This window comes from Cephus cinctus, unplaced genomic scaffold (assembly GCF_000341935.2).
Source record: "Cephus cinctus unplaced genomic scaffold, Ccin1 Ccin1_scaffold1124, whole genome shotgun sequence".
NCBI classification, from domain to species: domain Eukaryota; kingdom Metazoa; phylum Arthropoda; class Insecta; order Hymenoptera; family Cephidae; genus Cephus; species Cephus cinctus.
Window position 1 is genome coordinate 334678 of NW_014333629.1, and position 26690 is coordinate 361367.

Below are 26690 nucleotides of genomic sequence, written 5' to 3' on the forward strand. Positions count from 1 at the left end.
TTTACTTACAAAACTTTAAACGGCTTTATTGATCTTTATTGTACAATTCGATGCTCAAGCATCCTCGACGTATAGTAGGTATGTTCTTTCGGTACACCTAAAAAAGAAAAAAGGACTGGCGCAGACCTTAATCCCTCCTTTTTCAATTAGTCATTTCCCGAGCATGATGCGGTTAGTTAATTTTCTTTTTTTTTTGTTTTCATATGCGTAATGTATACTCTCGTAGCACCTTATCTTAAATAAAATATAAGTTAATAGTTTTGTAGGTTAGACCGTATGATGAAGTTGAGCAGGTGGTGTACGTTCCGGCGATTATGAATTCCCATTAACAGTGCTGACAACGGACCAATCCCACTTCGTCGCAGTTCATACACTTCAGGGCGACGAATTCCGTGGTGAAGTCGTTGCGATGAACGGACTTTTTGCTGCCGTTGCAAACTGGACACGGTAGAAGTCGATAGCCACCACAAATTTTACAGGTAGTACACGCGTCCGCACTCTGTGAGAGAATAAGAGAGTTAAAAAAATGAATATCGTTTAAGAAGCTTTCATTTGTTAGTTCATTTCCGTCAAGCGGCTTTCCCGCGATCGAGTAATTGCTCTGAATGAATTTAGCCGTTACGGGTTAACCACGGGAAATTTTATCGATCTTACTGATTCAATGATTTGTCACGCTGATTTTGCGTCTCTTCTTCAACGTCAATATCAATTCGACCCTTAAGATGGACTGTACTTTCTCTTTCTCTCTCTCACTTGCACTTGTAATAGAGACGATTGAAAAATGGGATAGTAAATAAGGTTAAACGAAACAAAGAATACAATTCAAAAAAATCAGGCGAACAATGTAAAAAAAAACGTTTTGCAACAGTGACGGATTTACATGAGAGGAAGCTGGATGAAAAAAATTTTGTAAAAAGAAAAAAACGACAAGGATTCGACACAGGGTTGAATGACTGTAGCATTAAAAAATCGGTTTCGTAGTTTAGACATAAAGTGGTAATCAACAAATATATATACAAATATTACAGTCAACCACGTTACCCTGTTGCTTCTGCAGTCGCATAGAAATTTTTAAAGAAATAAATGTTATTCAGTACGAATCGCGTGACATAACTGAGAGGCGTGCGCATGCGCATAATAGAAGGAGTGTGGCGCCACGATCGGGATCGCAGTGACAACCAAGATGGATGTCCATTGTGAATGGTGTTGTATAAACACAGATAAAAGGCAAATAATTATACAGTTTCAGTTTGATGTGAGTTTACTTACAAAGAAGAACAAACCGTTTCGTAATCTTATGACAATACGAAACTAGACGGATACGAGGTAATTCAGAACCGAAGGAATGCTTCCGGGAAACAAGAGAGTGTAAACGACCTTTATTTGATGCAAGGTAAGTTCCCTATCGCTTGACGCCGAAATTTACAATCGGTATGACAGAGTAGGAGGCTGGAAGGAATATAAAATAATGACTAGGAATTGACGGTGAATTGGTGCGTAAGGTTAGATACTGTCAGATAAAAGTGAAAGGATTGTATAACCTTGTGTCTGCAACGATCTACGCTATGCACATAGATTCCTTTACGATATACAATACGCGTGCTGTTCGAGTCTTATTTCTTGTTGTCTGCCTGACGTATGTAGGTAGATCAACAGATATACATAAATTCATGAGCACATATGTTCACCGTGAACAGTTTTGTACTGAAGCTGCGACTGGAGGATGAATGAGTTTGGATTTTTCCAAAAAGAATTTTTCCTATGAATAAATTTAAGCTAGATTCATTCTTTTACATGTCTGTATATTAAAATTCTTAACGGCTCTCAAATATTTTGCGACTTTTATGGGTGTTTTTTTTTTACAATTTAGCTAACTTCAAAGCACTAGTTCTATCGCGGATTGATAATGGCGCCATATGTATGTACTTCTCTTATCATAAACTCCCATCTGAATGATAATATTCGACGTTTTATACTTCTGCAAACTTTATTTGGCGCGGCGCGAGTTCCCATATTGTTTAGATTGCTCGACAATGTTTACGAATTCTAATTACACGAATGCTTTTTGTGCGTTAACAGTGAAGAATACACAAGAAAATGTTGGAGAATCGTGTGGCAAGTACAGACTATGTATAAATGTATTCTGTTGATGGATGTGTACAACAATTTGTATGGTTGAGATACTCGTACGAGTTTATATTCGAAATTTGTGGATGGGTGAACTCACTGGCTCTTTTTTTATCTGCTTTTTTATCTATCTAAAAATATATATTGTATCTTCTGTACTAACGAGCAAGCTGCTACGTGACTTTTTGTATAGGTTTGTGTTTTAATAAGAATTGCCACGGTACTCTATACGGGTTTTTCATAGTTCTTGGAATAGTTTCCACGTAGTTCTTGGCATCCTGATAATCTTGCTTCCGTATCGAATCAATTTTCGTTTTTCTCAAACCTTTTCTTTTCTGTGCGTCAAATACGGCGGATTTGTGTATACGTATAGTCTGTTTTATCTGGCACTGTTTTATCGCGTACCACTTTCCTGCGCTCAGATTCCGTCTAATTGCAACCACTTTTGCTCCCGCTTTGCCGCAATAATTGCTCAATACGTTCAACGTCCGAATGAAATTGAGTTGAGAGAGCAGATAGATGAAACCAATCCTGATGGTAATTTGTTCGTTGATATAAGATCCAACAATTTTAATAATTTCGCGCTCTGACCATTTTCGAAATTGAACTTCTCGTTTGTTACAGAGAGTAAGGGGGGTGGGGGGAGATAGAGAGAGAGAGAGAGAGAGAGAGAGAGAGAGAGAGAGAGAGTAAAAGATTTAAAAAATCACATTTTAAATTAAAAAGATCACATTGCGTAATACTCAACTCGGATTTCATTATACAGATTAAACTGTTCAGGCGATAGATTTTCAATTAATTTATACATTTCATAATAAATTACCTTATAAGGCTTAAGCATGCGTCGAAGTTCACCCGACTCGTTAAGTCGTTCAACTGCGTCTGCATCCTAAAAAAAAAGAAAGAAACAATAAAATCAAATAACCCAAATATCAATTTTCAAAAAAGAAGCAGCCAAATAACCAATAAAAAAAATATATTTTATCTCAAAATCTAAATTGCCACTTCTATCCAAGAACGAAAAAATAAAACATACGTATAATAATAATCTAATCGAAAATGCGTATTTCATCCAAAAGAACCATCAATCTAATTAATACGCATTTGCCAATGCTCTCTATTTCCAGGATAATTAAAATCAAAAGTCAGCGACACTTATAGAGACACGAGCGAATTGCGTTCCACGTGCCTTTTTTTTCACACCAACCACTTATGCCGCATATAAAATAATAATATGACGCAAGCAGATTGGAACGCAGTCCGCGGATACACGGACACGTTAACAGAAATATAGAGAGACAGTTACAGGAGAACAGCTCCAGGTGGTAACATATAGGCAAAGCTCACCATTCGCTCTCGCTCATGTCCTTGGATCAAATAGCTTGACATTTCACTTATGTGTATATAGCTAAGCCACATAGGTTCCCGCCAACTCCCAATCCAAAGTTTCATTCTGTATGTACCAATCATATCCCCAAATAAAATTTTATCCATTCTCAATATGCTTCTCCGCGATGCTAATTGTATAAGGACAACTTGAACTCTCCGTCAAAAATACCCAAAGTACATCTTATGCTATTTATCTTGAGCGCCAAAGAATTCTGTGAATGGAGTCGAAGAAATAGCGCTTGAATGAAATGGTGTCTCATGGCCTCGATGTAACCGACTCTTTCAGCTTCTCACATAACCGATTGGAAGTAGCTATACGTATATGAGACAGTACAGGAAGATTTCATCTCAATTTACAGTACACCAGGTATAGTTTAACGCGTGGACCAGTTGAATGAATCCGGTGTTAAATACACCGTGGGAAAATAATAAAGTTGATAATTAGACGTTATATTAAAAATATTTATCACAGTGATCTAGCTTATAACGTAATTTCCGTATATCATACTGTATGACGTCATTGCTACCGTTACTTGTAATCAACATGTGCCAATGTTATTAGAGACTTATTAATGGCTGATTTTATTTCATACAGGCTGCTGTCAAGGAACATGTACTTGATTGGACAAGATTAAGAAAAGAAGAAAAAGAACGTGCACCCGTATTGCCAAGTCTGGATTTGGCACGAGACAGGAAATGATTTGTCTCTTTCTGATTCTATTTTCCGATACGTAATTACGTACCGGTAATAAGTCGCTTGGAGGAATGATAGACTGATTATCAATTAAGGTACTACGAAGATCCAGATCCGGTATGTGACATAAGCTTATTTACATAGTTATGTGTATAAATAACATGAGTTTATATCTGCAAAACCTATGTTAACCAGTATATCTATATACAGTTCAAAAAGAATCCTACTTCTGACAGCTACTGTACTGATAAGTAGTAGAAAACTCGCTGACAGCGCCACCACGGCAAGTACTGAATACTGCACACTGCAGCAGTAATACTCAACCGGTTGTGGCCGTCCGTCTCGTTGAACATTTCGCACGTTCCATAATGGCCTACGAGTTTCCATTCCAAGCAATGAAGGAACTCAGGTACGAGCGCGTTGGGATCCACAGAATTCCTGTTTTGCTGCTGTTTGCGATTTTAAAACTGGCGACTAGTATACGTCGGCGGCCATCTTTGACATTTCACGTGGACGCTGGGGACTTTCTCGCAGTCAAAAGTCCCTCGTTGCGTAATGGGTCTGACGCTTATGTAAGTCCAAGAGGATTTTTGGAGTACGAAGAGACCACAGGATGTGTATTAGTATATGTATTTATTGGGTTATATATGTATGAATGTGAGATGATAAGAGTGGGGTAAGGTACTTCCTGTTATAAACCAATGAAATTTTGATCTATGAATTTTATATCGTATTAAGGTCGCTCGATATCATCCTACTCGAGGACAAAGCCGCTTACGTTGAACCTTGTAACGTTCAATGAAACATCAGGAACAGCTGCTCACGTGCTGAGGCTTTGGTTCAGTCCTCACTGGGATATTTCGCCGCCTCGTGCTATTGCAGCACGGGTGCCTGCCGTCGATACACGTGGGTGAGCCTGTTTCACTCGTAGAGTCAATAGACTGATAACATGGATAACAACTTTATTGTCAATACCATAGATAAAAATACTATTAACGCGTTCACGATATACAATGAAAATTAGTATGTCTGTGATATAGGCGAGAGTAACTAAGAATTTAGTATTGAAAAAAATCTATTATATACTTTAATAAAAATTCATTGTTACGTACAGAAATGATTAAAATGATTTTTTGGGAAAAAAATTTTATTCCGTTACACGTTCATATCGATAACTTTGAAATTTTTACAATTACGCAAGTACAATCTATATAGTGTGTCGAAAGGGGCGTATAATTACTCAATGGTTGAAAATAAAAAATTCTCAAGGGTTGAAATTCACAGAATAAAATACAAGAGCTAAATTGGAAAAAAACTTTCGTTTATTGCTCAATATTGAAATTCCTTGGTTTTCTTAATTTGTTGAAAACTTAATCACCCACGCATATCCTGTCGTCGGCTTTATCCATCCCCTTGATATTGACGTAGTTCCTCAACTCAATTGCACTACTATTTCTATATCAGGTGGACGCAAAACCAATATGTATTAGCGTACTGAACCAGAGTCTTCGCTATAGCGTACTGAACTACGAATTAGAAACAGACAGATGCACTCTGGTGGCGGATAATAGAAGCTTTGATATACATATAATGCACTGAACGTACCCCAATGTATTGGCCATCTATGAATAACTGTGGTACTTGAATGGTCGTGCATCCAATACGGTCTCTTAATTCAGTCTGAGATTCTGCGCTCATGAACATGTCTCGTTCCTCGTATTTGACCATATGTGTCCTGAGGATTTGCTTGACCTTCATACAGGCGTAATAAGTCTCCCTCACGATTCCCATTGTCGTCGTGTAGACCACAACTTTTCCCGCGTCTTTCGCCTTGTAGTTCTGAAACAAAATAAAAAAAGGTACGTTCTCTTATTAGTACAGCGGTGGCAGCACCATCGACGGGAACGCATACCTATCCTTACTTCGTACTGTCCGCACTTATGCTCGACCCACAAGTTCGCACGCTCCGCAAGTACATGAAATATGGTACGAGATATACATCTTGCGAAATAATAACGATCGAGACCTTTAATTGCGATTATACGGTTGTATGACTACTTTAATAATGCTTTCATATATTTTCCCAGATGGCTTCAACTTCGTGATTCTCACGTAACGATGCAAGATAGTCATTGACATTGAAACGAACCGACGGACAAATTTGCAATTGAGTCTTGCGCTGAAATGAACATATGTCTATTGTTTACATATTTATGAAGTGATGTAAGGAAATATTTATTATTCACCATTTACGCAAAGTTATCACAGCGACCGAGCGATCTAACCTCAAACTGTCATACGGCTACTGCAGACGAAGTTTTTACCACAGCAAAGAGGAAAAAAGGGAGTGAAAAAAAAATAAAAGAAGAAAAAGCACAGTAACCTCACTCTCCACGTCTACGTCGTCGCAGTTTTCTGTCAGGTAATTTAGATTTATGGCACGCTTCGAAAGCGTCCCCTTTAGCCTCAAGGATATGGTGCCTTTTTTTTCTTCTCATTAAGTTTTTTTTTTGGTTTAAAGCTCGCCAACTCAAGCCATTCCAGCATCCTCTTCTGAAATTAAGATATCCTGTATTCACTGGACCTGCAGTCTAATTGCTGAACGAGTGCGATCTTGAAATTCGCAACTTGCTGCCAACTTTAATAAGCTAATCTGGCGCGACTTAAGCGCTATCTCAATCGTCATTGAGACCGTGAGACGGCGATTTCATTTCTAGAAACGAATCCAGTGTCGCTCTATGTATTTTCTCCGTTACGTTAAAAATTTCTCATTAGGTCTAACACGTCTGCTTGCCTAATAATATCTCTGTCTACATGACCTTTTTATGCGTAATGGCGTCTCTACTCTCGATTTTACACTTGGCATATTTGTTCTTTCAATTTGTATTATTTAAGTGCAAACTGGTACGGATACGCTTATACGATAACCAATATGACAGATAATTCAGACTTCCATCGTTCTAGTTTTCATACACGCGAACTTTTTTCCCTGCTATTTACAATATTAGTAATGATAATTCAATCTAATATTATTTACTACTGAATATACTGACATATATAGATTTCATTGATTACGATCTTCTTTGTATAGCCAAAGATTTGCGTATCGAATAGCAGGTATATCAATGTTGACTTTAATGCAAAAAACGAAGATACATTCTCATGAGAATTTCAGTGTACACCATTCTTTACAGTTCGGCGATTCTATCGGATTTGGTTCAAATTCGTATCAGTATTCAATTTAATCGAGAACAGCGACTCTATTTCTTTTCATATCACATCACTCCATATTCAAGTGCATTTACAATCAATGCTTCCCGATACAATGATTCGATGAATATTTCTCATCAGCCGATTGGACTTTATCTTTCTGCTTTCATATATAGGTACTATATTAATCCAGAAATACTATCAACGCTTACGCTGCGTTTGCCGCTTTATCGTCTTCGACCGATTGTGGAAATAGATGTAAGGAAAGGGAGACTTTCCGTTTCGTTACGCAATACCGTTAATGCTGTATTATATAAAAAGCCAACAATTTTTCACACAACCCGTACGCCTTATCTATGCACTAGTTCTAAACCATCAGACCGCAGGCAACATGATGACGTTACGAAGCTCTTGCTGCACTGTAGTCACGTACGGCATACTAATATAATTTATTGCATTTCGCGTAAACGTCCGTTCACACAACCAGTTCGGAGGAACATGCCCTGCATGCTTTCTTATATGCCAGACGCGTTGTGAACGAACGCAGGCGTGCAGTCACCAAGACATTTCTAAGATATTTCTAGCTACGGACTGTGTTTTTTTTTTCTATTCCACCTTTATAACGTACAATTACTCCAGAATGCAGTACGCGGCAATTTTACTTAGCAGCAATAATGGTTACTGCGTGCGGCAGACGTATCTATATCGTACCAATAAGTATGGGCATTGGACTGACGAAACGATCTGGAGACTTTACGACTGAAACGTATCCCCGTGCGAGGACGAAGCCGAAAGAAAAGGAGAGTTTGCGAACGCACGTTAAAAAATTTAAATTGCAATTAGTTCCCGCACTTTTTTCAACGCTGGTACAAAACACGCAGTAGACGATTTTGTGTGAAATGCATAATAATTAAAAGATGGCCGCCTCGTCTCCTTAACAATTATCCCGACCCCTTTGCGCGGACTCTAATTAATTATAAGGGTCCCTCTTTTTATGGAATATTGATCAAGTCATTAGTGGCACGTTATGTAATAATTGTTCTTCGAGCTTCCGTGGCCTTATGAACAAATTTTTACTTTACTTTGAAAAAGTTCAACCGAAGATCCACTGTATGTGGTCTCCGTGCGTTCTTAAAGTCGAGTAATCAGTTGTTCGTTAAACCTGTGCATTCTTTAGATTTGAATCTTGCGCAAATAGGCGATTGCCGACGGTGGCGATCGCTGCTGCTTACATCAAATATTTTTCTTGTTCGCTTACGTAACCGGGAGACTGAGAGTCAATACGGAGAGAAATATAGAGGAGTTAGGAAATGCGAGTGAGAGAGAGAGAGAAAGAGTGAGTAGGAGAGACTACCACTGGTCGCGACCATAGCGGGGAGACGAGAGCGCAGAGATCATGATTTTGTTAAATTAACTTTCACTGCGTAAGATTAGTATGGCGATACTTTGCTCCACGTAACGCGAACAATATGGCGCTGTTCACCTGTTGCAAATTTATGGAGACTACTTCGTTCCGATATAACCTTCCTTTGACTACGGTAGTCAGTGTAACGTCGATAATCACCATGTAAACGTCATTATACGTGAGACCGATTGTTTATATTTTTCATTAAATAATTTTTTTCGACGACTGTACTTCATTTGATATTCGTGTTTGAGGGTCTTTGAGATTTTTAAATGAAGTTTCAAATAAGGATGTGTAATTGAATTGGCATAATCGAGGGTTAGTGTGACTGTCGGATTAATGAAAAATTGTATTTACAACGTTGCAAATTATTTTGTTTCAGGGTAGCATTCATTTGACTACAGTAGTCGGTGTAACGGGGATAATAACTACGTAAACTTTATTGCTGGTGAGAATAACTGTTTAAATTTGTTTTCACTACGTGATTTTTTTTCCTTCGATCAGAGCGTCACTCCCTTTTATTCGTGACTCAGGGTCCTGAAGATTTTTCAACTGGAGCCCAAACGAGGGTGTGTAATTAAATTGGAGTAATTAAGGATAAGTGATACTGGAAATTGGAAAAAAAATCGAATAATATATTCCAATGGATGTTTTTTTCCTGTCTACATCCATTCGTGTTATTAAAGCCTTAATAACAATTGGACGTATGACGTTGGTCATACGCTACAAAACTTCTTTTATTCACGCAGTTCGATACGAGCTCCCTGGTATCAAGACATGAAATGACTAATCCAGTTACAGCATACGAAAGCCATACGTAAATTACAGGTAATTGAGTGAATTAAACGAGTCTTGATAAATTACTATGAATCATCAAACTATGACTCACACCTCAGAGACATGATAAGATAAGGCAAAATATATATATATATATATATTGAAAGATGACATTGTAAGAGAAAATAATAAAAAAGAGAATAAGAAGAAAAAAGGCATAATTGCGCAATGGAAAGATAAAGTATTACTCAGCGACTCCAGCAGTACCGTATGGAATATACATATATCATAAGTTCACGTGGATGAATCTCACTGGTACATATCACTTTGAAACAACCTCTAGGAGAGGCTTAGCAATGCCCACGATTTACATATCTATATGAAATTATATCAGCCACCTGGCGTTCTATTGAAAAGACATTTATGATGGTCAAAGTTTCAACGATTCTCACGAGTCCAGCAATCACGTCGCGAAATGACTCTATCGTAGGCACGTAATGCCACTGGCAGAGCTATCATTAAAATATCTATAATCAGATAGAAAAGTAACGCGTCGAGCATATCCGTAATTCTAATTGAGCTCTGCCATGCACATTGGAGCACCTCGGAATAATTTAAAGCAACAACGTGTGAAGTTGGGTAGTTACGTAGTATTAGTACCTAGCCTCAAATAATGCCGTGATTCGATTTTTGTACGTTTGGAAAAGCGAGTGGTAAATTTTAACACGCGAGTCACGATGTATTCATGAGATTATATATACGGTATATGCATATATATACATGATACATACTACGACCCATGTTACATTAGCTAGAAACAGCCTTAGGTAAAATGGCGTAATGCGTGTTTCGCGTAAAGCGCGTTGTTATTTTGTCCTTGTTCAAAGGCAACCGAACACAGTTAGTCTTTTGCGTATTGATCCTGCGTGTTTTACCCGATGATATGCAATATGTGTGTGGCTGTTGATCTCTACGATTTTATACTTATCGCGCGTACTCGTTGGCGCATGCGCAATACGATTTTTCGAATTTTAATGTCTTTCAATGGCCCGACTGAATTTTTGCGTTAGCGAATACAATTTTTGCAACACTTTAACGTGAACTTTGCGGATCTTCACTGTTATGATCGTTTAATTGATAAATTGAGAATGACGGACATTACCAAGCTTTCGAGTAAGCTGACGCAGTTGTAAAATTCGCAATAGCGGGAATGCAGTTAGATGCACTAGATTTGCGGTGATAAAACGTACATTTTATTTGGCTCAACGTATAAATGCCATGTATAATAGTTCATCGTAATTTTACTTGTTAGATTAATTATAGGTTTACAGATAGTTGGATTGTGATTATAAATATTATTTGTGTGCTGCTGTTTAATGTACGGATACTCAAGTGGAATAGTAGGTCATTAACGAGATGAGAACTTAATGAGAATTTTAGTAATTTTAAATCTTAATGCGCATTCTACTTGCGCAATAAGATTAACGACAAATGTATTAAATCATAATTTATTACATCAAGCATACGCTAACAAAACTTGTACACGTCAGGCACAACTATGGTATATTGATGATAATTAATTTTTTGACCTTAAAACGATATTAATGACTTCATTTAAAATGGCAAACAGGTTTTTTGGTAATGTAATTTTAAAGCAATATGTACTTAATGTTACTAGGTTACCTTGAAATTTTGTACAAATTCAAAATTCTTGTCAGGTTCTTTTTTTTTAATTATTTTTTAAAGATGTTTTCGAAATTCTCGTTAGCTTATGTTTTCAATGAATATTCAGAGGAATGAAATTCTACTGAAACACTTGTATTATATACGAAATCTATTGGACCGTTATAATTGTTTTGATATTTAATTTATTCAATTGTTTTGGTAATTTTTAATCTGAGCATCAAGATACGTATTAGTAGACACTTTTAATCTCATATTACACATTGGGAATTCCAGTGTTTTAAAACAATTAAGGCTTGAAGAAAATGTCATATCGATATCAATACGATCAGATCAATCAGATTGTATCCGAACGAAGTGTCCGTCATAAATTGAGGTCTGTATTGCAATTAAAAGTTCAATTGACAAGTAGGAATTTATGCTAATTAGTAAAGTCAACCTTACTATAAGTATCTTTAAAACATAACGTGTGCATATTTAACACGGATTTGTAGTTTGTACATAATTTGTTTGGGATCCGAGGATTTCAATATTTTGCCAAAATTGTCGCGCTGTAAAAAACGTCCAATTAGTTGCGTCGGAAAATAATAATTTAGCAATGATAAAAAAGATGAGGACGAAATCTTTGGTCTGTTAAATTTTTTCAAAATTAAGGTTAATTTTTTCAATTATAATTGGCTCGACCGATTGGACTGATTATGAGCTATAATAAAAATTCCTAAGGACAGATAAAACGAAGGTCGTTAAATATAAAAATTCTCGTAACTTTGTTTTATGGATTTTCATGGGGCAAGTATAGGATACAAGACTCGGGAGGAGTTGGAAAATATAGTAAAAAAATTTGCAGGGAGCAAAATAAATCCCTACCAAAAAGCTCATAAACTTTTGATACTTATAATTAACCTGACTTCCAACTGTCCAATGTTTATAATCAATGCAAGAGGCTCCAGGCGATTAGCATTTTTTTTTGTAATAAAGAATTTTACCTGAGGCGAAATTGATTATCACGATGTAGAAACTCGTTACCATTAAGCCTAAGACAGCGGATGCTTATTTCAAAATCACCTTTATGTATGTCTAACGAAATATCGGATTTCGATCTTTACGCTTAGTCGAGTCTCGCTTCTGTCTTTGATGTCAACAAATATAAAAAACATCAATCAGTTAAGCACGAACGAAAATTTAGAATCAAAATGATTGAAACAAATTTTGATGCGCGGTATTTCAACTTTGTTGAAAAATAAGGCAAGAAAGTTACATTTGACTTTATGTATTATATGTTTACGGTATATACATTATAACATAACGTTCTCGTTTTACGGGATAACATCGCGTCGGTATGGAAGGAATCTTTTTTTTTTCGGAACACACCCGTATTATTGGAATTGGTTTACGTGAAGATTTATATCATCATTTATATCGTCGAATTCGTTTTTTGAGCTAATAGAGCTCTGGCATCGGCATCTATTTTTATTCCATTTTTTTATCTGACCCTCCTTTTTGGATAAATCATCTGATATTTCTAAGTTTATTAGATACTATAATTGATGCGGGTGAAAAGAAGTTTATTTCAGAAAGATTTTTGCTATAAGAAATTTGCAGTGTTTCAATGAAAAAAATCGCTCGAGTTGACAGTCCCGCTCGAAAGTCGTTTTAGACTGGAATCGTATTTATAATACCATAAGGAATAAAGAAAGTTTTCAGATAACCGCTTGGAAAAGAAAATTTATGTTTAATTTAACACACGTGATATTCGCGAAAAACAATATTACCTATGAGCCTTGAGAGATAATGGGTTAACGCACGTTGCATCTTGACACATTTATACAGTAAATTGCCCCTACATACGTGTCTAAAAATAAAATTACATCGATGCGGCCCTGCAATTGAATTTTCAAATATCAAAAGCAGTAAATTTGCACCTGAATTTAGTATCGATCAGAAGAATTTTAAATAAGGACTAATCGCTTCATTACATCATTTGAACAGCTGATTTCCTACAATAAAATAAGTCATTCAATTACTGACTGTTGCGTCATACGAGTGTTGCCTTTGACCTTTTTAACAAAATCAATATAAATCGATCGATTCTCAATATATCCGATAGTTATAATTTTGTTTTGAATCATTTCGCGCGACGTTATCTAAGCGAACGTAAAATAATTTGTTTAATTCCAAATTAAAATTCATATCAATGCGTTATAGATTTTTCATTTGCCGGATGCTGCATGGACCTCTAATATAATTCGTTCCAGTTCAATATCATTATTATTAACAACGGGCAGATTATAATGTCATTATAATAAATTATCCATAATTTAACATACGTCGCGAGGGAACGTCCTACATGACGTAATAGTCGTAACAAATTCCCATTGGAATTATTGAATTTGGGGAATTCAAAACTGTGCAGGATTTCGGATATATTATTTAAATGCTATATAGGTATACTGTATAGCAAATCATATCAGGAATGCTTTTGTCTACTTGGTCTGATATGCGAACGAATTATTAAAGAATTTCATCTAAAGTTTATAACGTTCATACGTCATTTCTTCCTTTTTGTCTATACGTCACATTTAATGGATGAGTCTTAGCAGCGCCGCGCTGCGGCTGCCTTGGGTACCTTCTTACGGAAGATTAAAATTGAAGCCTGACGTCACTTTTGGTAATTGAAAAAAGTTGGTGAGGGAGGCGGCAAAGCGAACGCGAGTGCACTGGAAAATATAAGTCAACATGTAGAGAGGAAATTAAAAAGTATATTATATATTGATAATTTCAAAATAAAAAATACGAGGCCTTAAAAAAACTAAAAGTGAAAACCTGCTCGCTCAGTTTTTAACAGTATTTCGTTCGAAGTGACAAACAGTGAAGTTAGACTTTATCAACGGGAATTGTAATGGTAAAATAATTTTCGAAAATTTTATTAAATTCACTTATTTGAAAGCTGAGATAATTTTGGAATCTTTGACTAGATTGAATTTTCATTACCTCCATTAATCGAAAAATATAATCGGTACTGTTCTGCGATAAAAATTTAACAAGTATGTAAATTCGCAATTGATGGCGATTAGTTATGATGCAAAATGATTTTTTTCAAAATTGCAAATTTTTCAATTTTTTTTTTATCGCGGACGTAATTTCATAGTCAGTTGGTAATCATAGATATGCAGGTAAATATGCAAATTCGGAATGTTCCAGTGGGATACTTAAATCGTGACTGATTGCAAACACGACCATGAGAATATTTACATTATTTAAAAAACGCAATATTGCAATACACGATAAGATACGAATTAAAGTTACAACGATTGACATTTATTTAATTTTTCTGTTTATTCTTTTTTTTTCTCTCGGTTTACCGTCTATTTCACGTTTCCCCGAATTCCTATTCAGTTCACTTTTCCCCAATGGATTCTATGGCAGTCTTTATTCGTATAGATATACATATCTTGGAATCTGCCGTGATTTATAAATGACATAAAACAACGTGTCTCGTGACTATTTAACAAAGCCTGTTTAGAAGATTTAATTTCAAAAGACGTTTTCTATATGGCAACTAACGCCGTGCGGACAGTCTGTCATTCGTATAATGACAGAGTTACCTGCCATTTCGAAAGAGCCTTTGCATCAGATCTGTAAGAACGAATATGACTCCATTTTAAAAAGACTATAGACTAAAGAACGAACCTTATTTCCTCCTAGTGTATTTCCTTTTATTTTTGCACAGTAATTTCTTTTCCTTTTATCAAACTCCACGTATTTTATTTTACAAAAAAATATATTATCACGTGACTCCACCATGTACAAAATCGTAAATCGTAGTTGTCCTTAGTAAAATGTTCATTTTCTCTTGAACATGGATTTCTGCCATAATCTTTATTATGGAAAAGTTTTACTCTAGCTTAATCAAGGAAACCAAATGTTTTCGTCTATAGGGAATAACGTAAAATTGCAAGGCTTCCAGTCTGGACAATGTTATATGAATTCTGCGTCAACTCACAGCGAAGCCTAATGAGACACTCTGTATTCACTTTCGAAGTGACTGCAAAACTTAATCTTAGTTAATCTTTATCAGACGAACAGTATATCAAAATTTTCGATATAGACATCTGGACATATACGATATACTCTGATAGCAAAGTCGTTCTCTCCTCATTTTGGGTACATCGATCGTACGAAAGGTCTTATTAGTTTGAATTTTGGAAAAAAAAGTTAAAGTAAATGAAAATAATTTTGGTTAATACCCTATCGGCTGTGCCATTCAAAATAAAGAAACTGGTCCAGACGTCGTTTAGCTTTCTTGAATAATATGCATTTCAGTACAGCGGTAAATATTACTGGAACGCAAGGAATGCTGTAGGCATGTGAAGAAATAAGGTCGACTCTAAGTAGTACAGGTGGCTGTTCGAGGTATGAATAACGTGACGTCACATTGCCATTGAAAATGAAGACGAAAAAAAAGTGTCAAAAATGAGGCAAAGCAAGATCCTCGCGTCGGTAAAGAAAGAATCTGCAAAGATGGTAACGTCAAGAAGAGACGGTGAAATAATTCGTATTAGCCGCAACGAGTTTATCCATTCATTTTCTTAATGTACTGTCACTGACAATCTTGACTTCTCCTCAATGCAATCAATGGAAATGTACATTCGAACAATATATCGTTACGCAACGAGTGTGTTCGTTTTCTTGTTAAGTAAAAAAAAAAAAAAAAAACTGTAGATTGGTTACGCGATAAACTTACGCACCTTCTTCATTCCTACGTAACATGACCCATGTCGGCAATGTACATTCCCAGAATACAGATAGAGCTGTTTACGTTTACTCGTGGATAAACAAGGACACGTTATACAGAAATACGTAAATTTAAAGTCGGTACTACGCAGATACACATTTCGTAGAAATACAGGGAAAAAAGGCGTAAAATGGAAATTTGACGTCTCGAAGCCTCGAGATTATTTGGAATGCTCGTATGTAAGGAAATTTCGCGTGGCGTAATTTCCTGGATTTCTAGAAGCGAATATGTGTCACTGGGAAATCGCGATTTTACAGATTCTGCCTAGATGAGAAAAATCTATATCAGTTTTATTGTGCGTTTGGCGCTTTTCCTTTGAATTCATTGCTTTTTCCTTCTACTGGATACGACATACCATTCCGAGGAAAGTTATATACGTCTTTAAATAATGTGAGGAAGATCTCGCCTTTAGATTAGAATAGTGTATGCAAATGCTGTTTACCATTTTGGTTCGTAAACTCCTCCCGAATTGCCTGAGATGTTGAGAAATCCAAAACGGAACTTGTTCATGATTTGTATTTTCATTCCTTTCCCGCCAATTTCTCATTGAACGTATCGCACGAGTCAAACGCACAAGATGGAATTTTTACGTCTCCGGTTTGTCGGGAGGATTAACGGATTTCGAAAATGGGTGTGACTATGTGACTAATGACGTTTGTTAAAAGAGACTCGTGAAACTGAAGTTTCAATAGGGAACGAAAGACAACTTCACGCATAACTTTCCGAGTATCGATTCAACTCGAAGGCGCCACTAATGCGTTTCCAACTTAAATATAATTTCAAGCGGGTTGAAAATAATTTAAACTTTTCGTTCGCGATCATTTTCATCTTTCGCTTTTAATATTTTAATATAGATTTATATTAAATACAAAAAAAATTATAAATAAACAATCACACTCGTATCCACCTGAATATTAGTAAGAGGGAAATTTTTAAAATTTTGAGATTTTCAATTTTCCTACGTTTTCACTGCAAGGAATTTTAACTTAACCAATAGCTGTGATCTATTTATATTGAATTACAACACTGAATCACTGAATTTAGTAAAAAAAAACCAAAGGGTAAAAATGTGGCATGATATTTCATGATATTAAAAAAAAAAAAAAAAATAAACGGATCCAATATTTAACTAATAAAATAGCCAATGGCGTTAATTAGTATAAATATTATTCTTTATAACTTCACATGATACACTTATGGGTCTGCTTGAGTTGTCTCGATTGAATGAGCTTTTATTTTTGCAATTTATACTTGGTAAAAGTTTCGACATTACATATTACTCCAATTGGCAAAAATGGAATTCGTTTTTATTAACATTGTTTTAATAAACCTTAAAAATTATTATTATTCTTTTTATGTTTATTACACGCAATCAATACAACTCGTGCGCACTGCTTCGTGGAGAGAAGGTGAAAAGTATGATAATTATAATATTCATCATGAATTCATATATTTTCATATTCATATGTATCAATTAAATAATCCGGCCTCGTGAATATTTTCCCAATACGTAACAACCACCCATATAATAAACGATAATTACGAGCGCGTCAACATTCGACAAAGTCAAGTCATTACAGCGCAATTTATTTGGACCATCGGTGAAAGTAATGAGAATCGTTTAGCGAAACGATTCAATGTAAAATCCACTGTAGCCGATCGTACAAAGAAAAGGAAAACTTTTAAGAGGATGAATTCGAGTATGACAGCCAAACGATGAGTTTCGATCGGTTAACTTTCACAACCGATTATCCATAACACGATCACGATCTGTTAGCTGACTTCAAAGACGATCCCGAATGACTTTTCCCAATGCGAATTGCTCTTGGTCAATCGACGACTGATCGATGAATTTTCCCAAGACGAAGGACCAATTTATCAATCGACCCAAACTGATCGCCCGCCATTTAAAATTCTCGAAAATCCTTTTTTCTAAAAGAAAATCCGAAATTTTGTAAACGAAAAAAAAACATCAAAATAGCACGTCGTCCTTGTCAATTTCTATATATCGACGTATTGAAAAATTCGCAAAAATATGCGAGATCGATAAATCGATGAAAATCATCGATATATCAGGTATAAAATTATTATCAAATTATACAATATTCCACGGTGTGTTAAAGCTGACAGGAAGTGGATGATTGCGAAAATATCAAATTCCGAAATCACCGCTGCCACCCTGTTGGCAACATATTGGCGAGTAAATAACATGACACCGTCGATGAATAATCGACGGTATAATTGGGTTGCCACTCACTTAGGAGACTGGCGATTATTATTACGAACCGACTCATCACAATACCTCATTTCGAAAGAGACGATAGTCGATTCGCTGAAAAATTCAAGATAAAGCCGAGTACCTACTGCAGCGAGTGCAGTTAATTATATGTGCACGTTTCACAGCATCGCCTACGTATCGGAAAGAAAATGTCATTACTCCGATCTGACTGGAAATGGCATACCTGTATCTATAGGTAATATACAAAGCGACGTTCACACTTGCACATTTAATTTTACAAAGCGTTTCTTTTATCTTTAACTTTTTTTTTTGCCGAACCCACTGCAGTTAGGTACCTACTCTGTGACGCAATTAACCATTGAGTAACATTCGTATAATTACCATTGCTGCACACGTAATAGACGAACTTTGCTCTTTATGCGTCTTAGACATTTTCTCCTGAGCTTTCTTCACTTCATATATTTTTTTCCCCACAATCTCTTTATTACTACTGTCGCACGAAATTGGCGTTTTCATTACATTAAATTCACGAGTATGTAATCAACCTGAAGTTGGTTACGCAACAGCGAAATAAAAAATATACAACTTCAGTTGATACAAAACCCTTGAATTTGGTCATATATGTATATAAATGTATACGAGGCCCGAGAACCATTGTACCGACTGAAGTTGGCTGTACCATAAAAAGTAATTGGTTTTGGCTAACTTCAATTGATACGATACTTTCTCGAGTATTCTGGAGTACCACGTGTATCCTGACACCACGATATCCGGCATACACAATTATATTCTCAAAATTCATTGGCAGCTATAAACGTCATATTACATTTCGTTTATTACCCATGATTCGTCGCGCCTGGTAATCGTTCCGTGAAACGGCCATTCGCGCCGTAACGGCAAGAGGACGTTACACCGGGATAGTCAATAGAAACCAGTCGGCTTGTACCAAAGATTCGTGAAAGTCATTGTATGAATTGACATAGGTAAAAGCGACCGTTTATCGTGTCAGTTGGGATCACGAACTCCTTTTGGATTCTCGGCAAATATTTGTTGGGTTAGAAAATAATGAATTTACGCCCGAGTAAAAAAGTAAGTAACTGGGCGTAAGGGAAGATGGATCATGCGATTATTGGATAGAGTAACCCTTTTTGGCAAATCGAGCCGGGCCTATGTAGAGACAGTGTTCGGGATGGTCTGAGGTGGCAGTGGGTGGAGGAGGATTGAGAGAGAGAGAGAGAGAGAGAGAGATGAAAGATTAAAGAAGAGAATGTGGTGGCAAGATAAAAAGGTGAAGGTGGTAGGTGTTCCTGGAGGTGGAGGCAGGAGTCGAGGCCACGGAGAGTCGAGGATGAAAGATTAAAGAAGAGAATGTGGGTTCGGGATGGTCTGAGGTGGCAGTGGGTGGAGGAGGATTGAGAGAGAGAGAGAGAGAGAGAGAGATGAAAGATTAAAGAAGAGAATGTGGTGGCAAGATAAAAAGGTGAAGGTGGTAGGTGTTCCTGGAGGTGGAGGCAGGAGTCGAGGCCACGGAGAGTCGAGATCGAGAAGAGAGAGATGGAAGTAAAGAGCCAAGAAAATTCAGACTGACTGAATGACTGACTGACTCCTTATTGTAGGTCCGAGTCTTCGGTCTGAGACTGTGACGGAGATTGTGACTCTGGAGGATCCTGTCGCCGCGGCGGCCTCTTTGACCTGCTTTCTCTTTTCCCACCAGATTTGTCTCCTGGACATGCCTACTGCGTTTCCTTTAACTGGGAAATTCACAAAGAGTCGCATTGTCACCTGTGACGATCCTGTCGCTTTGGAATTTTTCATATTTAAAAATACAAAATTTTACATATTTATGATATATATTGGAATTCTTGTATGTTTCTTGGAAACAGGTTCAACGTTTGCTATGAAAAATCTGGGTCGTCTTACACGTTCCGGCTATTGACAGCTAATGGTTCTGTATGTTTGCATTTATCTTGGGATATGGTTACAGGGGTAATAGCCGCTTTGGAGTAAACATGCTAATAGGTTGGTAACACTCAGGAGAAAAAGAAAGTCCAAAGCTTACTGTCTTGTATATAAATTATAGTTTTAAATTAACGTTCGCAGATGTCACGTATGCGAAATAGTAGCTGGGTCAAATTTTGGCTGATATCAAATAACTCAATTGATCAGACGAAACTATGGAGTGAAATTGGTAGATGGATCGTCGGATTAAATTAACAGGTAAGATACGTAGCATACGTAGTAGAGTAAGGATTACTTATTGAGTCTAAAATTATCAAGTTATCGAACCATGAATGAGTATCGAATCGATTTTAGATTAATATAAATTTCAATCGATGCTTAAAATTTAAATATAAAGCACCGTACTGAACGATATGTTGGTTTAATAATATAGCACGTGTAAAATAGTCCCCCTCTAAAATAAAAGTCTACCAAGGATAATCGAACGACGTAATTAATATTTCAGTAGAGAATTTACTGTCATTTTATTACGGTAGTTTCGCACCGAACCTAAAACCGTTTATGTGCCTTAGTTTATATTGCGTTGATGGTCCAGCACCTTTGAAATAAGATACAAGATAGGACGAGATACGTCAGGCTAGGCCCAAGAAAATTTATTAGTTTCACCATTAGAGCCTAAAGAACAGCAAACTATAATACAGTAGGAAAACAATGGTTTCATTACTAGAGAAAAAAGGAATTTTATGTATTTTATTTCTCCAAGAATACCAACTCCTACCCATTCTCCGTCCTTTCTAACGTAACCCAGCCTAACCAACAGCAACGTTCGCAACGTTCAAAGATAGAGTTTCTCGAACTTCCTGATTCGCATAATGATTCTCGTCATCGCCACTGATCCAGGAATCAGCCAATGACACTCGTGCCGAATGATTTCCTGCTCGAGCAATGAGAAAACGTTATATTAATTGCCATTCGTCGAACGCGTTCGATATTCGAAAGTTGGTCTTCTTGGCTGTCGATTGGTTCACGAATCGAATGATAATTCGTATTATTCGACAAATATGTGTTATCTTGGCTCCCGTGTTATCAAATGTCGTCACGTTAATCGCAACTGATAATAAACTGCTTGTGGCACGGTTACTCAATGCTGGACTGGTGCAGTTACCATCGGTCGGTAATAAACTCTTCGAAGTTAACATAAACTGTACCTAAACCCATTGGATGCGCGCGCACTGTTTACTTTACGTAAATCCTACGGCCTAAGGAGTCTTATTATCTGTCGCTAAGGCGTTACATTACTTTGGAATTTTACACTTGTAACCGGATAACAGCTGTTTACGAGGAACGTGGCTTTTATGATTAAAGTCGTGCTATTTTACACTTTCACAATTTTACGGAACCGATTGATAATTCGGGTGTACTAAATTCCTAGGACGTCACTGAACGACCTGCTCGTCCCGAGATCCATGGAGAAAAAAAATCTATTTTTTTTGTATCGACGGAGCAGCGAACTGTAATTTTCTCGCATGCTCTTATACGCTATGTCGAAAATATGTGCTTTCCACTCACTGCATGCTTTCTCCAAATGAAAGACACACAAAAATAAAAAAAAAAACAGCAAATGTGGTTCGTGAAAATAATCAAGTAAGTAAATATTAAAACATAAGCATAACAATCGAGTAACTATACAAATATTGAATTATTGTATATCTAAGATATTATTTTATTTTTTTTCGTTAAAAATAGAAAATCTAGTAAAATCCATCACTCGTTCACCACTCCTTGCATTCTCCAAGTTCTTCCGTATACAATTTTACGTGTTATATTACACGCAGTGGCACGAGAAGAAAACCCGACTTAATGCAACATAATTATCCTGCACTAAGTTGCATCTTGTCGATTCTCAACACAGTTTTACGACTCGACTTACGAGTTTTCAAGCACAGCATAATTTGCATTTTTTGTCCAGCGTGGTTAAACCCAACCTAACCCAATTCGACCCAACCAGATGATTCCGTACAAACCGTTGGTCCAGGCCTGTCCGCACGGATACACATAAAGCAACGTTATTCACTTTACCCGATTCCAGGATTCACCTATTTTATTTCCGTAAATTCAACTTTTTTCTATTTTCACTATTTCCAAGGTCGACCAAGAGCCATAGTACAATTTACAAAGAATCTCCAATAGAAACCTATCCGTGTCCTATATCCAGCATCCACTCCAAAAGATCGTTTCTAGAAGGATCGGTGTATTCTCACAGACCCGCAATTATTAAACCAATAAAAAAATTAACGATTTAATTGAACCTTATGCAATTATCCATAAATGCCGGTATACGACTGCATACCTTCCATGAGGTAAACATAATTTTTTCTATACCCAGGACTACCTATACAGGTATACCTATATACATTATTTGTATACTCATACACGTATAACGTGTCTAATTTATTTTATTCATTAGCAATTTTTTTCTCGTTGTTTTTACCATATTAACAAGATACTCGATCCTTATTAATATTTATGCAATTATATCGCCACGGCGATTTTACATTCTACGTACGTTTACAAAATGCAACGTGTCGTTAAAACGTAATGGTTACGCGGTGTCCGCAATTTTCCTTCCTTCCTGAGCTGCAGCCAAAGATACAGGAAATTACACTGCAGTTACACGAACGGTCACGATAAATGGACGTTTATACAGAAACGATAATCTAAGACGTAGTAATGTCGAAATTACAATGGTATAGAAACGTGTCACGCATGCTAATGATATACGAGGACGTTTCGTGTTCGGAGGCTAAGAAAGCGACGCGCTCCATTTAATTAATTAAATTCGATATTTTATGAGTTTCCCTGACACTGGGTACTTATATACATAAAATTACCACTTTCTCTCCGTTAATTACGATTATATATCATATGGAGAATATTCGATAATGTCATGCGAAGGAATTCGATTGGAGCCATTAGCATTAAGTAAGGACAACCTATATACATATATCGGGCTCTAGTTAATGGGATATAATTAATCAAATGACTTAATTAATTTTTGCCATTAACCCGTTTCCGTTAATCAGTGACACCTATCGATCATGGATATATGAAATAAGTATAATCAATGACAAAGACCGTTTACGTTGATTTTCATATTTTTTTAAATAATTCGTGATTTTATGAAATGACCAATGCACATTGATTAAATTTTATTATCCGATACAGATAGAACACACAATGTATGCCATATGTGAAATGGATATAGAGGAAGATTAATGTGTGTGCGAAGATTACGTGAAAAAAGGAATGCATCGTCATTACACATCCTGCAGAATGGAACTTTGCCTGGAATCGAGAGTCGGCAGATGCAGCTTCCTCACGCGTGAGATTGCGAACGGTAAAATGGTCCAGAGACTAGGAGATTAGAGATCGCAATATTGCGAATGATTGTGCAAATTTGCGTGGACGTTAATTTAAAAAAAAAAATCAGTATGTGAAATATAAAATTTTGCAAAAAAAAAAATGGCTGAATCAAAATGTCACGGATTTATCCTACTGACTCAATGATGTTATCTCAGGATAGAAGGGGAGAGGAAAAGGACAATATGTAGAGCAGGTTACGCAGTACTTCACACGAGACGTCATTTACGAATTTAGGCTCGACTGGCAAAGTACTGTTTAACTTTCTACATGAAATCAAGTTCAGTTTACCGCTCGACGTTCAGTCGACGTTACTGACGACGCCGACGCCGGTATTATTATCTCGGACATAACCATCAAAAAAGAAAGCGATAATTCAAAAATCATTTTCTATACCATCTGTGCGATAAATGTAGGTTAGGACAAAGTGCTGTAATAAATACAGTGAGGTCGCTGAATTAACATTTTTTTTTCAATCACAAATTCATCTTTGAACTTTTATCTGTTATTATCACCAGTCAATCACATATAGGTCTATCCAAAGAACCTGGCCGATGCTGATAGTAAATTTTGAATATTGACCTCAAGTCTTTTACCGATTTTCATCGTAAGCCATATCTGATAGGGAATTATATAAAGCGAATTCTATAATCTCAAATTCCAAGATACGTCGAACGGAGTATAGATTCTATATGCGTGTCCCGCTTACTTGGACTTATCGTGCGTATCGGTTCTACCGTTAGACCGATCCGCTGCGAAGAGACGATCGGTATACCTGTTCGCATAGCAACACCGGAAATCTTCCACAAGGACATATTGAGATACGCTTGCGTGATTGGCCGCTCGATAACGATGACCCTAAGCACTCCCCAGGAAGCGACCAATGAACGAGCCATTCTAACTGTACCCATTACGCGTCATATGGCAGCTGAGTACCTAGGTCGTACGCACAGGTAAACTTTCTTCGGATAAACCTCCAAGTTAATCGCCAATAAGATAAGCGAGCAGAAAATAGCAGCTTGATTGCATGATCAAAGAAAAATGTAAAATTCCTAAAAAAATTAACGAAAAGCACCACGAACGATATGAATGAACGAATGAAAAAAAAAAAATCTGCACAATTTCCTGCAGCAAGGACTCAGCACTACGTCACACGTGAATAATGTGAAATGCAATTAGAATGCACTTAGAATGCAAAGAGCATGCAGTTTTCGATTAATTAGAGTTTCATTGAGAATTCTTGCAGGTAGACAGTTCTAGGTACCAGCATAGGGTACCCAGCCTGCTTCGCATAATTATCACGTCCTTTATGAAAGTCAGCACTATATTCTACACGTACGTATACCTATACGTATATCTCAGGTACACTTGTCCATCCTCAAAGAGACAATAGCGATTGTATAAAAATGCACGCTCACAAAAATTGTTCGTTTTTTTTTTTTTTTTTTTCGATAAAACAGCACGTACTAAAAATATACGAACCTTGGAGGATGGTTTCTGGAGGAAAGTTGCTATTCCGGCTCGTACTCTGTTCTTAACACCACGTACGGTTCCCTTGGCACTACGTATGGCTTCTCGGTCGAGGATCTGATATCCAGCAAAGTATTCGCCATCCTCTTTCTCCTCGAGGCCCGGTTCCTTAGGCTTGTCCTCGTCGTCCCGGCGATGCTCGTTCAGATGAAACTTGTAAAACCGATCGTCGTCGTATAGGTACTTGTTTCCATTGGTGCGATTATAATTCGCATAAAAATCAGCAGCCGCGTATTCCTTCTCCAGTCTCTCCTGTTCCCGTTTACGTTCCTCGTACGTGCATTCCTTGACGACGGGCGATAGTCTTTTGTTCTCAATGAGGTCGGGACTCCTGACCCTGGGAGTCGTCGAGGCCTTCGACAAGGACGAGGTACCCGAAGGTGACGGCGAGACACTGGGCGAGCCTCTCGTGGAGCAGGAATTCGAATCTATCTCTGCGGATGAGTAGCCAGCACTTCTACCATTAAGGGTTACGCATTCCAGGTTGGTAGATACCTCTCGAACGTCATCCGCAGGCTCTGGCTCCTTGGATCCGCTGATCTGATCCCTCGAGACGGGGTGGAATCCTTGATGAGCGTCCTTGTCGGCTACGTGGTCGAGGTTGCTTGGAATTCCTAATTCCCCGCTGTTCAAGGAGTCGCAGCTGATGTTGCTCTCGTTGTCATCACTGTCAACTTCCGCCCCGCTGCTCGTAAGGCTTCCGGTACGATTGTGCTGTCCAGTCCCAAGTATAACGGTACTCGCACTCTTCTTCTTGGGCAGAGGCGGCGGAGTACCGTCCAGGTCGCTGCAGGTGCCACTGTCCAGGGTGTCGCTGGGCGAGCACTGGCCGCTGGACATGACCATGGCGCTCAGTGGGTTCTGGAAGGATCCGTAATAGAAACAAGCGTTCGATCTGTTCAATGATGAGTTCAGCGTCTCGGCGGTACCACGCTGGACCATGTCTTCGCGATGGTGCTCGATCTCGTTACTACCGACACTTATACGCACACAGCCCTCACTACTTCGCTCGCTGTTCGCCACATTCGTCGCACTCACCACCACACAACCGTCCCTCGTGGTCAAACTTTCGTTACTGATATCGTTATTGTTATCGTTCCTGGTACCTTCGTCTAGGGTAAGACGCACAGTCGATATCACCTTTCCGTTCTCGTCCGGATTTATCTTGATCTTCACTACGTGAGCCGCCTGGCTGCTCTGCGCCTCGTAGCCATTCGACGATTGCACTTCCGGGATCCTCCAGGTTGAGGCTGGATCTGCAGGAGCGCTAATTCCAACGAATACCGTTGCTCCGGCCTCCGAGGGCGCTGAAGGTGGGGAAACTGCCCGGATTGACACAGTCTGCCGAGCACCTTGGCTCGGACTCTTCCCAGCCTGCAGTGGTGGTGGGACGGTCATCGTGGTTACTTCATCCATTTAAACATTCGGCTCTAGTTTCGATTTGAGACTCGGCGTCTCGTCA

At 37.6% G+C, this 26690-nt stretch overlaps 1 protein-coding gene across 2 annotated transcripts; it reads right to left on the reverse strand.

Annotated features, from left to right (window-relative positions):
- LOC107272196 lies at window positions 1-26677 on the reverse strand. Of its 2 annotated transcripts, XM_025089512.1 has the most exons (4): window positions 25181-26677; window positions 5816-6049; window positions 2951-3016; window positions 1-499 (listed from the first exon to the last, which is right to left on the reverse strand). In XM_025089512.1, exons 1-4 carry the CDS (start codon window positions 26642-26644, stop codon window positions 326-328), a joined length of 1938 nt encoding a protein of 645 aa, XP_024945280.1. In that variant the 5' UTR covers window positions 26645-26677; the 3' UTR covers window positions 1-325. The 2 variants fall into 2 exon arrangements, with proteins under 2 accessions (XP_024945280.1, XP_024945282.1); XM_025089514.1 differs by lacking the exons at window positions 1-499; window positions 2951-3016 and adding an exon at window positions 5515-5736 and having other exon boundaries at window positions 25181-26647.
- Between the last annotated feature and the right edge of the window lie 13 nt (window positions 26678-26690).

What these genes read in the sequence shown, in the direction of transcription:
- LOC107272196 (XM_025089512.1), bottom strand. Translation starts at nt 26,644, where the DNA reads ATGGATGAAGTAACCACGATGACCGTCCCACCACCACTGCAGGCTGGG. An exon ending in TCCAGAAACCATCCTCCAAG is followed by an intron (nt 6,050 to 25,180) that starts GTTCGTATATTT and finishes ATTTTGTTTCAG; the next exon opens with AACTACAAGGCGAAAGACGC. An exon ending in GCATGCTTAAGCCTTATAAG is followed by an intron (nt 500 to 2,950) that starts GTAATTTATTAT and finishes ATTCTCTCACAG; the next exon opens with AGTGCGGACGCGTGTACTAC.